The sequence below is a fragment of the Lynx rufus genome, unplaced genomic scaffold (assembly GCF_022079265.1).
Source record: "Lynx rufus isolate CCGP_SWC_20201006 ecotype Redwood Valley unplaced genomic scaffold, mLynRuf1.p SCAF_7, whole genome shotgun sequence".
In the NCBI taxonomy this organism is placed as follows: Eukaryota; Metazoa; Chordata; class Mammalia; order Carnivora; family Felidae; genus Lynx; species Lynx rufus.
In genome coordinates, this window is record NW_025814889.1 from 75,148,045 (window position 1) to 75,165,252 (window position 17,208).

At 45.4% G+C, this 17,208-nt stretch overlaps 1 protein-coding gene across 1 annotated transcript; it reads right to left on the minus strand.

Annotated features, from left to right (window-relative positions):
• Positions 1-171: 171 nt before the first annotated feature.
• On the minus strand, positions 172-15,821 carry ZNF641 (zinc finger protein 641). The gene is made up of 6 exons (XM_047067302.1): positions 15,728-15,821; positions 12,744-12,952; positions 12,028-12,119; positions 10,765-10,894; positions 9,767-9,880; positions 172-8,937 (listed from the first exon to the last, which is right to left on the minus strand). The coding sequence occupies exons 2-6, from the start codon at positions 12,925-12,927 to the stop codon at positions 8,183-8,185; spliced, it is 1,275 nt and encodes a 424-aa protein (XP_046923258.1). The 5' UTR covers positions 12,928-12,952; positions 15,728-15,821; the 3' UTR covers positions 172-8,182.
• Positions 15,822-17,208: the final 1,387 nt, after the last annotated feature.

A 17,208-nucleotide genomic window follows, 5' to 3' on the forward strand; every position in this document is an offset into this window, starting at 1 on the left:
AAATGGAACATCCCTGACCTCAATTCTTTGCTTTCAACTGCCTAGTCGATGATGATGATCAGAAAATTGTTGGACTTTAGAGTTGTAACAAAGCTTAGATGCCCTTTTGCATCAACTATTCAATGGTTGTTGATAAAACAGTTAACAAAAAATACAAATGGCCTTTAAAAATATGAAAAAGATACAATTTTACTCATAAGAGAGATGCACATTAAAACAATAAGATAACATTTTTAATCAATTCAAAGGTTTTGAGAACCTACTCCATTGGTAAGGCTGTGGGGGAACAGGCACTCACAACACTAGTGAGAGTGTAAATGGAGGGAATTTCCCTTTTACAATTACAAATGCAAATATCCTTTGACCCAGCAGAACCACTTTATCTTTTAGATGTAAATGCATTTGTGAAAAGACTTATGTCCAACGTATTCAGTACAGCACTGCAGTAACAGAAAAGGAAATAATCTAAATTTTACCAGGGGCCTGGTTAAACTGAAGCTTCCATAAAGTGAAATAGCATGCAGCTGTAAAAAGGGGGGATTCTCTATGTATTATGACAAGCTCCCAAAGATATGTTAAGTGAAAAAACAATTTGGGACATTGAGTATACCATACTACCTTTTGTGTAAAATGGAGGAAAATATACCTCTTTGTAATTGTATAAAATTCTGGCAAGATACACACAAAAAAACTGCTTCTCTACTGTGAGGGGAACATGATGGGAATGGTAGAGGATATGTAGAAATGAGACTCTTTACTATATCTTTTTTTTTGTATTTGTTTTCAGAATCAAGTGAATTGTAACTTGTTCAAAAATAAAGTAGAAAATTCCATGTAGTTGTTATAGTTTTTTCATTTATAAGATGGTTTGTACTTTTGCATGCATTATTTCATTTCATTTTCACCTCAGTCTCTTAGATCTTAAGTGAAAAAGCTAATGTTTAGAAAATGTGCACTTTAGAAATTGACTTTTAACTGTGAATCCAGTGCTCTCTTGTCTACAATTATTGATGTCAGATGGGGCCTCATCATCTACTCAGTAACTCTCCAAGATATCTTTTCGATGTAGGTAAAGATCAGAAGTTAGGATTCACTTCTACATTGAGTGTTTTGGTAACTTAGAGGATTTTTGTGGGGGAGGGTGTTCTTAAACACATTGTGGGGTTTTCAGAACATGCAAGCATCTCCATTTGTCAGTGGTCTCAAAGCAGTAGCTCTCTCCTGTCCCCACTCCTCTGGGGAGCTCTGAAATGGCAAGGCAGTGTGGTTGGGCTAGAAATGCCTAGCAAGGACAAGAAGACATTCTGGGAAATTAATGTAGGGGCACCATGTCAGAAAGGGAGTTTGAAAAAGAGAAAAGCCAAAGGATTTGGAAGAGAGGAACTGAAGACTGGGGTGGGGGGTTCAGCATGAGGCCCGTGGATGGGGCTGGGAAAGGCACTCATAGAGGGGAGTAAGGAGAGGAAGTCAGGATTCCAATAGACCACTGGAGCCGGCAGAAAGAACAGGGCCCTCAGTGAACAATCACGGCTGGGTTTCTCCTCCCCCTGTTGTCAATTCCTTCCTTACTCCTTTTCTGGTTAGGAGAAAGACCAGACTTGTCAAGAGTATTACTCCAAGTGACAGTGGGAAGTTAAGAGTGAACATAAGAAAATAGGGAAACCTGAAGCACCGAGGTAGGTGCCAAAACAGTCTGGCTGGTGTTCAGAAAGCTGCAGAGGCAGATTGTCCCCTAAACAGTAGGCGTGAAGCTCCATTAAGGCAACTCCCATGGAGGAAGAGCAAAGCCTTTGGGATGCACTCAAGGCCTGGGGAATGGCTCCTTCCCCTCTTCCCCATGTCCCATGAAGCTCCATAGGTGGGAGGTTGTGTCAGTGGATCAAGGCTAGTGGTGTCCATGCCAGCTTCCCATGTTTACTCCCACACGAATTTTATTCTTTTACCTTATTCTGTTGATCCCCTTTGCCATATGCTCATCCTCTTTATCCACAAGGGTATGTCTGGTGGACCCAGTTCCTGCCTAACCCCATCTGTGCATGCCTCCTCTGGCTCCCCCCACCAAATCTCCAATTACTGTAAATTTGCCTAGGGGGTCAATTCATAGTCACCATCATCACCTCAGTTTCCAGACTTGGGTTCAGCACTTTAAGGGTCTCCCAAGAGCAGGGTCAGCACTTGAATGACCCCGAGATGGAGGGCCTTCTTATATTTGCTCCCTAGACCCTTACCTGCCTTACCCTAGGCCCAGTCCTGCTCAGCAATCTCCTTTTCCCAGCTCCAGGTTGGGTGAAGACCAGGGGAGGGACATCTGGAAGCCAGGACACCAAGAGAGAGATGGGGAGGCCTAATTTGTGGCATCTCAAGGTTTATGTTTTTGGGAGAAGCAGTGAAGGGGCTCACGCATGACTGTGTGACTCCTCCCAGAGCTGTCTGGTGTCTCCCACTCTGTTGCAGTCTTTTGATCATGAGAGAAGAGCTGAGAATGGAGGGAAGAGGAGAGGAGAGGACTGAGAGAGGAAATCAGTGACACAGCCAATAAGACCTTTATTCAACTGACAGGGACCATGGGGAGCATATTAGAGACCCCTAAGGATACAGACAAAGGTCCCCAGTGGGCAACCCATGGGAAATTCACAGTCCATCAGAGGGAATCAAGTCAGACAAGAGCTAGAAATCCAGCAGGCACAGAGCAGTTGGGTTGGATGGCAAGTGGGCATACACTCCCAAAACTTCCTGGAAGAGTGTGCCTTGGTGTGCAGTATCATGAGACATGGCAGGAAAGTGGTGCCAGGGGAGGGCTCAGTTGAGGAACATGCTGAGTACAGGGACCATGGTCACACTTGATTTCCCAGGCCTGGAAGAGCCAGTGCCTGGCACATAGTGAGATTGCCAAAAATGGCTTATAAAATTGAGAGGGATTCTCAGGAGCCACAAAAGACAGGAAGAGATTGAGTAAATTAAAGTAGCAAAAAGTAGAAACCCACTTTGGAAGCTAAATCTAGAGAAGAAGAGCCTGTAGGGAATGGAGTGTAGGGCCTGGACGTGGCAGTATGGACAACCTCTTAGCCAGGTTAGGATGTGGGGAAGGGTGAGAGAGAGAAAGAGATGCAGGGTGGTAAGATGGCAGCTGAGCTGCTAGAGCCAAGCCAAGGACTGGAGGGAAGAAAGTGGGAAGTATGAGTACTTGACCCTGCCTTGTAGGCTTACAGCTGACAAACTGGACAGCAGGCAGAGGGATGGAGGGGCTCATGGTGGAACGGAACTAGCTAGAAGCCTAAAGACAATAACTATGATGGAAAGAGAAGGATAGGGATTAGGAAGAACATATATCCTTAGGAAGGTGAAGCATTCCCCAGGCAAAACAAAACGAAAAGCTACTAAACCAAACCAACTGAAAAAGAGAAATGGGAGTGAAGAATGGAGGAGGAGCTCCATTTATTGGGAAAATGAAGGCAGTAACTGGAAAAGCAAGAGAGAGAGAGACCCTGAAGACTGGAGTTGAAGAAAACTGTAGCTAAGCTTCTCCACCTTGGAGAGAGGAGCTGATCACCTCCAAAGAGACTTAGGTTCACTCCAACCTTTTGACCTTGGAGAGCCCCACAGGAGTGGTCATTTTAGTTCAGTCTGTCCTCATGAGTTTGGTTAGGAGAGGAGCTAGAGGTAACAGGACCAGGGCCTGCAAGACAGGCCCCTTCTTGCAGCCTGAATTGGACAGAATCTTCAAGCAGGAAATGCATTTTTGACACAGGTGCCATGGCTTAATTGATTACAACTCTACCTGGTAAACGGAGTCTGGGTTCAAATCTCACTTCTGTCACATATTACTAAATGAGCCTGGTTCTTTCTTGTGTCCTGGGGACTCTCCAGTACTTCTGTTGCCCTTGTCCATAGGGTATGCCAATTCATGGTTAGAAATCCCTTGCATGGTACCTCATTGGTCTCCAATGCAATTGTGAGGTTGGAAAACTTGGTTCCTTAAGGGCTTGGGAGAGCTGGCCTTACCCTCTATCCTGTGCTAAATATCCACCTTGCAAGCCTCCAGGGCAACTTATTAGGCCTGGAGAAGGACCACTAACTAGCAAAGGAGGACCATTTCCTTGGATGTTGGTTTTTCAGTTTTACATTGGATTTCCTTTCTTTGAGGTATCTTCTCCTTTTTATCCTTTCAGATTTCTGGACCCGTGAATCCTCAGGGCCCATTTTAGAAGCTCTAGCCCCAGTAAGTCACGGCACATTGGTAGTTGCCCCCCCGCCCCCAAACACACAATTTCTAAAATTGTTGCCTAACCCAGTCCTTTCACCAATTTAAGGGTGCGGGAAGACCTTGGGACTCAAGGGAAGCAGAAATGAAGAGAAACTAGCCTGGAGAGGTTGCAGAAAATAAATCTGGCAGCAGGGGTTTAAAGATTTCCCTCCCTCTCTCCCCATTTGAAGAGGGTGAGGTACCACTGATTGAAGTGGAACTTGAATCTCCTAGCCAGTGATTCTCAAACTTTAGTATACATCAGATATTCTCGAAGGCAAGTGAAGACTGACTGCTGGGCTCCACTCCCAGAGTGTCTGATTCAGTTTGTTTGGGATGGAGCCTGAGAATTTGCATTTCTAAAACAAGTTCCCAGGTGATGTCCATGTTGCTGGTTCAGAGACCACCTTTTGAGACCCAAGGCCTAATATAGCACTCCAAGAATAGAAGGAAATTTTGCCAGCTCAGGATCTCTAAGGGGTATATGGGAATAGATTTCACTTTTCTGTTACTGCCCAGCCTCACTCACCCCCATCCAGTGCATTCATCTGAATAGGAATGGAAAGAACATATCTTCTGGCCTCTCTGGTTCTGAGTCAGGGCTCACCTTGCCCTTGATGGAAATAAGGAAACAGTGGTTTGAGTGCAGAAGTGCTGGAAAGAAAAGGACTTTGTCACAAATTATCACCCCTTTAGCTCCCGGAAGGAGCTAAACAAGGGAAAACTTTTTCTTTCCACTTCTACTATCAGAGCTAAGGCTTAAAATGTAAATGACTCTGGGAAAAGCTAATACTTTGAGTTATCTCCTCCAGTGTAAGGGATTCTTTGAAGACATACTTTGATGGAATAGAAAGGGGAGGACACTTGGGCCCTGAACAGGGTAGAGGCACCACAGAAAGAAAAGGTGACAGGTTTCTGAAGATGGACTTCCCCATTTTACATTTGCCCAGAGAGAACACAGAGACAGTTTTTTTATTTAAAGGGGATGGATGGACACGTGGCAAAGCAAGTTGGGAGAAAGATGGGAGTTTGAGACTGATTCCCTATGGGACAAATCATTCAAATCTATTCACCCATCTGATGGCTGTTGCTTATTTTATTTTTCATCCAAGGAAAGTGGTGTTGGACCGAGGTAGAGAAGACAGTGGTATACCAGAAATGCCCTAAGATGTCCTTTCTGCAGAAGGCCCTTAGACTCCATGATGCCTTTCATTTGGGTATTACGACTGCCCCCACACTTTGGGGGCTTCGCTTACTCTCCTTACATTTACTAAAACAGATCAAAGGCTGGAGGTTAACATTTGGTTATTAAGAGGTGTAATCTGATAGTACAGGGAGTCACCTCCCACAGGTCTTTAAAACAAAGTTTGTGAGGAGCTGGATTTGTTAGCATGTCATCATTTTAAAAAATATAAGTAGAATGTAAGCAATACTCTTGTAGTCATTAAAGACTAGACTCTGTCTTTATCCCCTATTGCCTCTGATATCTTAGTCCTTAAAATACTTAGCGATCCTTGCCTTGTAATTCTTGACACAAATATATAACGACCATACTGGGTCAGGGTAACTCCCTATGATCCCAGATTAGTGATTCCATGGATAGGCTCTGAACCTGCTAAATGTATATGTAAAGCAGAGTGAATTGCTAAAGTCTGTTATTCTCAAAAAGTGAGTTTCTGGTTTTTATCAGATTCTCAAAAGGGTCTATCATCTAAAACAGGTTCTGAACCATTGCTTACATAGAGCTGATCTGCATTAATGAATGAGGTGTAGTGGGAGGGTAAAAGAAATGGTATAGCCCAGTTTTACCACTGGAATCCAATACTCTCCTAGTCCCTGGGGTATCTCCTAATACTAATCCTAAAATGTTCCTTTCTCTGAGGACCTTATAAAGGGCTGGCCATTTTGCTCTATTACTAGGAACGTAAGCAAGAACAGTACATTCCAAGCAAAGAAGGAAGGCTGCTCTGAGCAGCAGAAGGGAGGCAGGGGCTCGGCTGCTCAACTCATATACACTCTAAGAAGCCAAGTCAACAAAATGGCCCTATTTTCAGCTCCCTCTGGGTCCAGAACTCTGAAGAGCTGTGATTCACCCAGTTTTTCCTAAGCAAATGGGACAGTCATTAAACTAGATCGTTGCAGCTTACTTCCTCTTGCCTCTCTAGTTAATTCCACCAATTGTGGTTGAGAAATAAGTTAAGGACAAACCAGAGTCTAAGCATTAAAGAGAAACTACCCCACTTTTATCCACTTTGCTCCTTTCTCTCCCTAACCCCAAACTGCTCTTACATACAAGATCATTTTTAAATTATAAGCTTGGTATTAACACATTATCAATAAAGCAAAACAATGACCAACTTATCAACCAACAGATGCTAGAATACTTATGTAAGTCCTGGAGTTAAGAGTCTTAGTGTGGATACCTGTCCAGAATTGGGAAGAAAACCCAATGCATTACCCTGCATCAGCTGAAAAGCTAAACCATAGCCATTTCCCTCAAGTTCTGTTTCTGGGAGAATGAGATCCCCAAGAAAAACTGTCTCCTTGATGAGGCAATCAAGGTCAAATAAGAATGATGACAACAACCTGCAAGCACTGTGATTCCTGCCCTAATTTCCCAGCACTAAAACAAGACAAAGAAACCCACTAAGCACTAAGCTTCTATATGCAACTTACTTGAAATCAACAAGAAACAGCTCACCTCACTGAGGATGGGTCTTTCTTTCTCCTCCCAGGCCAAAAGAATCTGTGGCCAGGAGAGTCAGACCTAGACATATATATCCACGTTTGTCTTGATCTCACTAATACTGGGGAAGACATTATATCTCAACTCCCACAACTTAACCCATCACTTAACCCCTTCCATGAGGGCTCTCTTAATTGCTCAGCTTACTTCCTATCTTGAAACAAAACAAAAACTCCCATACAATCCCTACTACCCTCATCCCCAGAAAACAGCCCCTAGAAAATCTAGCTTGTACAGTTTGCACTTTGCATGCTCTCTGAATTCAAAGACCCTGCACACAGATACACACAGACACATAAAGACACAGATAAGAGAAGAGGGGTCTGTTCAAGGGGATAAAGTTTTTTCTTCCGTGTGGGCCTGGGTTACTTGCGGGTATAAGTCCATCTCTTAGCATTGTATGTAGGGTGATCTCTCAGCTGGATATATGTATGAAGAGGATGAAGAGAGTAGGAATAGGGGGTGAAAAGGTTCTTGTTTCTATTTTTCAGGAGGTAGGGGTAAGAGGTGTGGATGTATATTTCGATGATCTGGTTAAGGGTGATGGACCCACACAGGAATGAGGTCTGCCCCTCAGCTTTCATTTGGATAAAAAAAAGGGGGACTCTGGGTACCTGATCACTATTTCTTTCCTGTTTCCTCATACTCTCTAACCCAGTGTTCACCAGTGTGTTTCATGGAGTCACCAGTTCTGTGGGATGTAAGATAGAAAGGATACTGAGGTCAAATAAATTTAGGCAACACTGCATTTAAAGAGGCTTAACAATTCCCTGTACCCAGAAAGTTCTCAGAGCCTTTAATATGCTAATATGGTCTTTCTCTCTCTATATAGAGAGGATATAATAGTTACAGTATACAAAGGTGGTACTCAAATATTTAACTGGGATAGCATAGGCTCCAACCACTCGGCTTGGACCTCAGTAATAAACTCCCTTGAGAATGGGCTCAGGCTGAATATCAGCCCATGTAGTAAGCACTGTTTCCTAAAGTTTTGCCCAAAGAACTCATCTTGTGTGGTATCTCACAGAACTGGTGAGAAATGTCTGGCCAATGTTGGAACCTCATCTTTCCAGGCATGGAGCCAGGGCTCATGATTCTGGCCATTGGGGTGCAGGAGAGGGGCAGCTCTGGGAGAGACTCCTGGTAGCACCAGCTGCTGATAGATGTGACCACAGCTGCAGCAGAAACAGATCTCAAAAGACAGATGTCCCTCTGTCCCAGCTGCTCCGGGGACTTTGTCCCTGGTGGGTCAGCAGGTGCCTGTCCAGGTGATGTTTACGGCCAAAGCTCTTTTCACAGCGAGGGCACTGGAAGGGCTTCTCCCCAGTATGGGTCAGCCAGTGTCTCACCAGGTGGTGCCGTCGGCCAAAGCTCTTCCCACACTCAGTGCACACATGGCACTTTGGCACTGGTGGGGCCCGCTGCCGTTTCCTAGCCCCAGGGCTCTCTCCAACCTCTTGGCCCTTGCAGGATTTGCCTTCCGCATGCACTCTCTGGTGGCTGGCTAGATGGGAGTTGCATCGGAAATTCTTGCCACACTCAGAGCACCTGCTGGGCTTGTCATGTAGGTGGGTTTTCTGGTGCCGGATCAGGTGATGTCTTCGCCCGAAGCTCTTTTCACACTTGAGGCAGCTGTAGGGCCGCTCCCCAGTGTGTGTTTGCTGGTGCCTGGCAAGGTGGGAGCCCCACACAAACTGTTTCCCACACTGGGGGCATGTGTGCGGTCTTAACAGGGAATCCATCTCTGTGCTACATAGAAGGTTTGAGAAGCTATCTTCCTGAAGAAAAGGTGGACCCAGGAGCATTCCTCTGGAGCTCCTGGGCATGGAATCCCAGCTCTCATCCTGCTCTGGGTTCCAGAGAACAGTATCTTCAGACACACTAGATAACATTCTGGGAGGTTCTGCTTCTAGTTCAGGGGTATCACCCTCGTGCTCACTGCCATCTCCTGTGGAGAAGGGAAAATACCAACCCCAAGAGGGGAGTCACAAGAGAGTACCCCAGGACCCAAGTCATAGGTGAGGTAGTATGATTCCTGTTAGGGCCTAAACCTTACCCCACAAGGGCTGAGAGAACAGGCTCTAATGTTGTATAAGACAGTGCAAGAGGTGCAGAGGTTAAAAGCCTAGACTTAGGAAGCAGATTACCCAATTTTGAATCTCAGCTTTCCCACTTAACTTTTGTAAGCCTTCATTTTCTCTTCTGTAAAATGGGAATAATTATAAGATAAATGTTATAAGATAGATAGTAGAGTACCTGCACATAGTGAGCACTTAGTAAATGGTCTATGCTATTGTTGCTATTTTATTTATTATTATGAGCATAGGTGGAGAGAGTTAAGAAATGTGCTGCAATCCTCACTGGCTGAGTGACCACCTGTCAGCAATACAAGAGACATTTTGGAAAGCATTTACAATAACATCAACAATAACAACAACAACAACTAACATTTATTGAGTGCTTATTATGTGCCTGGTACTGTTCTACTATGTTAACATATTTAAATCTCACAGTAATATATGGATGAGGAACCCAAAGAGGGGTGAATTTCTTTTCCAAGGTCCCCCAGGTGTGGTCCTAGATTACAATCCACAAAGTTTGGCTCTAGAGCCTGCCTTCTAAACCTTTCTGCTACACTGTCTTGCCGTTGAAGAAAAATATCTCTATACTTTTTGACTCCGTAACTCGCTGAGCAGAGGAGGGATTAGACGGACATGTAATGATGACACTCCAAGAGGGGTGAAGGAAGTGGCTGAAAGTCTATTGTAGGTGCTTACCTGTATATGTGACCCTCAGGATGTCCCTCTCCTCTAAGTCTTGGGGGTCAGGGACCCATTGTTCTTCCCCTCCTTCTAGTTGAGAAAGCATGTCCAGTTTGGGAATTGGAAATCCTGCCCATGGGAAAGGAAAACAGAGATGTCAATGAGTTCAACTGTAATTATCTATTTCTGACAAAAAGCTATTTCCTAGATTACTCCTTGGAACTGAAGATAAAAGAAGGCCAGATATAGGCCTCTCTCCCCAAGTCCCCATGTGATTTCTCTTAAGTCCCTCTTCTTTCTTTTAGAAAATTACATTCTCTTCCCTGGTGTGTCTGTTCTCTTCTACTCAAATTCCACTCGAATTTCAAATACTAGCCCAACTGTGTTTAACTTCACTTAATTAGCCCTACTAGAGCTGTCCTACCCCCAGACTCCCATCTTACCCTAGATGGCCGCTGAGTTTCCAAGGACTCAGTTCTATCACTTAAATGTCCTCTCTGCTTTCTAAGAATCTCCCAATTCCCAACCAAGGTGAGCCTAAAGTTCTCTTCTCCACAATTCAGCATTATTTTGCTGTTGTTTTTAAAAAATGACACCTCGGGGCGCCTGGGTGGCTTGGTCGGTTAAGCGTCCGACTTTGGCTCAGGTCATGATCTCACGGTCCGTGAGTTCGAGCCCCGCATCGGGCTCTGTGCTGACAGCTCAGAGCCTGGAGCCTGTTTCGGATTCTGTGTCTCCCTCTCTCTCTGCCCCTCCCCTGTTCATGCTCTGTCTCTCTCTGTCTCAAAAATAAATAAACGTTAAAAAAATTAAAAAATAAAAATAAAAAATGACACCTCACTTCCATTTTCCTTGAATTAGGCTTAATGCTCTTTCTCTGGTGAAAGCTTACATATATTGCCAGCCAGGGAAAGTACCCTAGACAGACACTCTAGAGCATCAGCTCTAGAGCAGATGGCTCCATCCTCCCAGAGTATAATCTTATAAAAGTGGCTAGGGAAGATTATGCTTACTTAGAGAGACCACTATCCCACAGTTTTCCTGCATGACATATTCTCCATAAAAGTCTGTCTGAGAAGGATCCAGGCTCCGCCACTCCTCCTGAGAGAAGCACAGTGATACATCCTTGATGGTTACCAGGCCCTGAAACAAAATGTAGCATCATCTGTTAGTAATTGTTCGTTAAGGAAAATGTGATCTCAGTATAAAATGCTGAGATAGTAGAGGAGAGAGGCACAGGAGCATCTAGAAAGAGAATTTCCCAGAGATAGGGCATACAGTTTTGGTGAAGGGTAAATGAACAGAGGTGTAAAAGTAATGGTCAGTGAGTGAGTAAGGATAATGTCTCTTGAGGAGTTTCCCACTGGGACCATGGCAAGTTGGAGGCACGCTCCCTCATTGCTCATTGCTCCCTCTGTTTAATTACAGTGTCTGCCCAGTGCTTCCCACTTGCCTTATTTTTTTCATTGCAGAAATTGAGTACTAACATCTCCTTCCTCCACTTGACCATTCCTTTTCTATCAGCACAAAATCATATAGATAAAACATTCTTTCTCGCCCTCCACCCATCATGCCATATCCCTATCTTTTGAGGTAGCATAGTATGGTGGCTAGAAGCCCAGATTCTTGAGCCAAATGACTCCTGGCTCTGCCACTTATTAGCAGTTTGGCCATACACAAGTGCTTCAATCTTATCCTACCCTATTTTCTCATCTGTATAATGGGCATAATTGAGTTTCTCTCAGGGTTAAATGGGTTAATATACGTAAAGCGTTTAGAGAACCACAGTATGGTAAGCATTCTGGGAGTGTAGTTCTTCTGTGGTTCTTCCATTGCCTTCTAAATCTAAATCTCTCTGGCTCTGCCCCTCTTTACACCTTTCTGTTTTCTCTTTTTTTTCCATAAATGCTCCACTGTCCACCCAGTCCTGCCTATTTTATGTTCTTCCAAACTTCCTTCAGGTCTTTTCCTAATCTTTCCAGATTTTTTTTTCTTAAAAGACATTAATAAATTGTTCTTAAAATCCCTCTAGGGATAGCACAACCATCCATTAAAAACAAATTAACCTCTAGGAATTCACCCTCTTCTTGTCAAGCCTCCACTCATTTTTTCAAGGGTATGATGAGCCCCTTGGAAAGGAAAGAATCTGCTCAGTTACAAGATGGGGATACTATTAGTGATCATGCGAAATAACAAATCAATAGGGTGATGCTGAGGCTACAGAAAGGCAGTCGTGATGAGACCCTGGGAGAGGCTAAGGGAAGCACATGGCCCACCTGTGATCCTGCCGCAAGAAGTGCAGCTGCCATCTCCCAATCTCCGGTGCTCCCCTCCTGGGGAATGGCAGGAACCCAGGGGGCCGACTGAGCTGAAGAGAGGAAAGAGGAACCACTAGAGATGGACCATCCACCCTTTCCCAATAAGAGACTGGGCCCCATGTTAAAGGAGCTTAAGGGTCACATTGTCCTGTATTTTTGCCCACTGCTAAAATTCAAATGCATACACCTAGTGGAAGAGACCTTTACTCAAAATATTCTGCAAGGGTATTGAGTGGTTTTTAGTAGAACTTATATGTCAGCCATCTCTACTGGACTAGCTGTGGTTTGAATTTATATTATTTGAATGTAATTTTCACCTAGTAAAGTGCATCTCACTGGGTATGTTCTCAACAGTAATCAGAGCTGTTGTCACTTCCTTTGTCTCCCACATACAATACCACTAACCATGCACTTGCAGCATGTGGAGGGAATGATTATGCAAGAAACAGGAGAAACCCAGTTTCATGGTTTACAGAACCCAGGAGCTCCTTATACTCTGTGACCAGGGTGCAGGAAGAATGGACTAGTCCTGGTACTGGTTATGGTGTTCAGTCCATGGCAATTTGGGGATTTTAACTCTGCTTTCAACATAGATTAAGAGACTACTCTTTGTACTCTGCTCTCCCCTCCCCGCTACCCAAACCCACACACACACACACCCTCCAGGCTCTTACCCTTTTCCTGAAGGGACTGTGGCTCCTCTTCAAGGTCACAGCACAGGTGCTCCAGTGGCCCTGGTGCTGTTCTCCATGGCCCCTCTTCTTGACTTCCCCTTTCCACCTGAGGCTCTGTTCCATCCAGCTGGACATTCATTGACTCCCATCCTGTCCCCAGGACTGCTGTTTGTTCTGAAAGCATCTTTGCTGCAAACCCAAATTGTGACCTGAAACAAATTCATTATCAGCTGTGCCCATTAAAAATGTAAAGGGGTAATACTCCTAAGGGAGTTATGGAAAACAGCCCTAGGGATAAAAGATGAAACTGGGTACGAGAAGCTTGATGGAAGGTGAATTTTAAAAGCTTGGTGTGTTCCAATCAACTAAGCCTGGGCCAGGCTTCTTGGAGAAATTAAGAAATGAGCAGGTGCTAAATAGCAAAGTCACTAACAGTTATTTTGGGGACCTCATGGTAGATACAGAATATCCCTGATGGCTGTAAGAACTTCATTTGAAAAAAAAAAAAAAAGAACAATCCTGGAAATTCAAAAGCTATTCATTTAATTTCAACCACTGAAAATACAATAAAGTAAGCAATCTGGACACATGCAGGAAAGAATATGCACTGACTTCCACTCAACAAAAATGGATATAATCACATGTAAGCTTTTCTGCCACAAATCCATTCTCATCAATTGGTTCAGAATGAAATGACTACTATAGGTGGCAGTCCCAGCCAAAGGTATGTGTGTGTCAGGAGCACACACCTCCCTTATGAGACTAAACCAAATGACACCTCACTTAAGCCTCAACAAAGGGACACAACCTCTCACTCTGATGCAGAAAATGAGAACTGGTAATAAATGTGGTACAAAGACCAATAACTCAGAAAGCAGGGGTAAAACTCCCAAGCAACCCTGACAGATAGGAGAAATTGTTTGTCAACGAGGAGTCGATGTCTGATGGAGAAAAGTAAAAAAGAAGAGAAAGTGTTTGAACCAAAAGTGGATAAAGGGGAAATAGTTGCTGCTAATATGACCTCACGGTGAATTCAAAGTCCTATGAGTTGAAACATAAGAAAGAACCTGAGACAGGAAAGATCCAGTCAGATCTCATTAGCAAAATATATTCAATTTTAAAGAAGGGTGTAAGAAGCCAGAGTATATTCCATCAGAAGAAACAAAAGTGGAGAAAGAGATGGGAAATATGGCCATTGGGAAAAAGTTAAAAGCAACAGATATAGTTTTCTCCTGTCTAGGAGAAAACAGAAGTGGTTTCTATCTCTGTGTACAGGTCTATTCTCTTGACTGCCAAGAGAAGAGATTTGGGTTAGATAACAAAAATTCTTAATAATAATCCTGTGGTGCATAGGACCAGGCTGTGGGCTTTTCTCCTCTCTGGACATCTTAGGGGTCAGGGCAGGTCTCACGTGTTGTTGACAAGGGATTCCCTGCCTCCTCGCAGATAAACAGTCTATGAGATGGCACAGAGAGCCCTTCTACTTGGCAACATCAGTGTGTGTGTGTGTGTGTGTGTGTGTGTGTGTGTGTGTGTGTGTGTGGTGTGATTTTTATTCAGTACCGAAGCCGTCAGAGCCAATGAAAGGCTTCCAAAAACAGGTCAGAACCTTGGTGAACTATCCTGGCTCACTCATACCCATTCAATGACATTTGCAAGAACCCAGAAGCCCAGGATAGGTAATGACAGATGTCAAGTCATTTATTTTCTTGCCTATTTGTCTTTGACGGGAGAGGTAGGTGACAACCCTAAGCCCAATGCACAGGAAGGGAACAAATTATCCTTTCATCTCAGAAGTCCAAAGGAGTCTCAGGGCCTCAGGGGAGCATCCTGGACTGATTCCCAGCTTAGGAGGTTTCCTTTTCAGAGGCTTCTCATGAGAAAGGAAAATTCCCCATAAAGCAATAAAGGGAAACTTCCATTTTAGCTTTCTCTTCTGAATTCCAGCCCCTGTATTTGCCTCGTTTTTAACGTATAAGGTGCCAATTCCCTCCCTTCACTGGAGGTCTTCCTTGTTTCTCAAGCTCCTTTTGAACATCCTCCCTCAGGGCTTTACCTACAGCTACTATCTGAACACCTGTCTCAAACTCATTTCTCCATCCCCCCAGCAGCACAGTCACTTGACGGGAAGCCTCCTTCTGCAGAGCTTACTGGGCTAGCTGTGAGCCTTTCCAGACTACTGGAGACTACTTTCCACAGAAAACCTGTGGAAGTGCTGGCAAAAATCTCAGCAGCAAGGGGGTGGCTACATATCCTCACACTGCATTTCCTACATGTTCACTCTCTCAGAGACAGCACCTGGGCAGTTAAGGTGTCAGCCCTAACCAGGTTTCTCCTGGCTCCAGGATGTTCCCAGGCCTACTGGAGTCTGGGTTCTAGGGCTTGCATTTCTCACTTTTCCTCACATATCCGGGGCTCAAGCCACCTGCAGAAGTTTTTGCAGCGGGCGCTGTTGAATAGGGAAAAGGCGGTGTATCAAAATGAGTGGCCCAAGGGCACGAGGACGTGTCTCTCCCGTTCTGTCAGAGAACCCTGCCCTCCGCCCCGGGTGGGGCATGGGCGGGACGGGCGCCTGCTCCGGAGTAAGGTTGCTTCTTCCCTTCTTCTTGTCACAGTGCCCCTGGAGAGGGTCAGATTTCAGAGAATCCGAGAGGCTGAGCCGGGGCAGGGGAAGTGAGGTCAGAAAACAGGTTTCCCGTGAACTGGGGCAAGAGCAAGTCAATAGAAAGGAGCCACGGGGTAACCTGTGCCCGAGTGACAGCGGCGGGAACCGCGGGGCCTGACAGCGACGCTGGGGACGGGGAAGCCTGGGCGAAGGCCGGACACAGAATGTCAGTGGGGCCAACCCCCCGGTTAAGGCAGCGACCGGAGGCCGCGTCGATCCTCCTCCCCGCCCCGTGGGTGACTGGGCCCCCACCCGCCTTCCCGGGAAGCCGGGCGTCCCTCCCTCCAGCCGCGACTAACTGCGGCTCGGCCCCACTCACCCCGGTCGGCTTGGCCTGCGGCCCGTGCCTCCCTCCTGGGCGCCGCCGGCCCCTCCCCTCCGCCCTCCGCTTCGTCGGAGCCGCCGGCTGCTGAGCCAGCGACGGGCGGAGACGGCGGCCGGGCGGGCGCGGGTGGGGCGGGCACAGGAAATCCCCGCCCGCTTCCGGGGCTCGGCGGCGGCGGCGGCAAGGGGGAGGGGGCGGGGGCGGGGGCGGGGGTGGACCGTGGCCCCCACGCCCCCCATCGCTCAGGCCGGTAGAGCCGGGGACCTCCGCGCCCGCCGCCCTGGGACGCCGGATCCCGCCTACGGTGGCCGCCCACCCGCGCCCCCTCCCTGACTGACCATTTTCGGTCCCGGCCCTCGGCCTCCCACGGGGTTCTTTGCACACGGGTTCATTAATTACCCCGACATTTAATAACCGATCGTTGTATGCCAGACAATCGCTGTGAGAGCAAATTCTCAGGCAACAATCTGGAATTCGTCAAGAAGCTTGACTTGTAGGTTTCAAGGTAGCATGGATACGGGGCTTGAGAGGGCATTGAGGAGGAGTCACTAATGCTGCTTGAGAGATCGTCAGGTTGACTTCAAGGACAAGGTGCTATCTGAAGTAGGCCTTGCAGCCGCATTGTCCAATTTGCGGGAGCCACTAGCCATATGTGGCTGCTGAACTCTCTGTATGTGGCTAGTCCAAATAGAGATGTGTTGTAACACACACACACACACACACACACACACACACACACACCAGGTTTGGAAGACTGAATTAACAAAATGTCAAATAGCTAATAAAAGCAGCATTTGGTATATATAGGACTGAATACAATACTTTGTTCTTAAAATTTTTTTTAATGTTTTTATTTTTGAGAGAGAGACAGACTGTGAGCAGAGGAAGGGCTGAGAGAAGGAGACACAATCTGAAGCAGGCTCCAGGCTCCGAATTGTCAGTGCAGAGCCCGATGGGGGCTCAAACTCACAAACCAGAAGATCATGATCTGAGGTGAAGTCGGTGGCTTAACTGACAGAGCCACCCAGGTAACCCTATAGGGTTAAATACATTATTAAAATTAATTTCACCTACTTTTTTTCACTTTTAAATATGGCTACTAAAATTATTAAATTATATATGTGGCTTGCTTATTTTTCTATTGGACAGAGCTACCTCGAAGCATTAAGATGAATTTGAGAAAGATGAGAAGGAATAAACTATGTTACCATTAGAACCTATTTATAATCTACAAATCGCATTATTTCATTATCACAACAATTCTGTATAATTTTATAGACTTAAAAAATAAATGACTCACTTTAAGGTCATAAGTGACAATCATTCCTTTGATATATATTTAGTTTTTGCTATGTGCCAGGCACTAAAACTAACTGCTGGCAGTCAGCGATCCCAAAGGAATTGTCTGTATTTCAAGAACTCAGTCTTTGGAAACATAGGTCAACAAATATTTGCAGTTAAATGTAATAGATGCT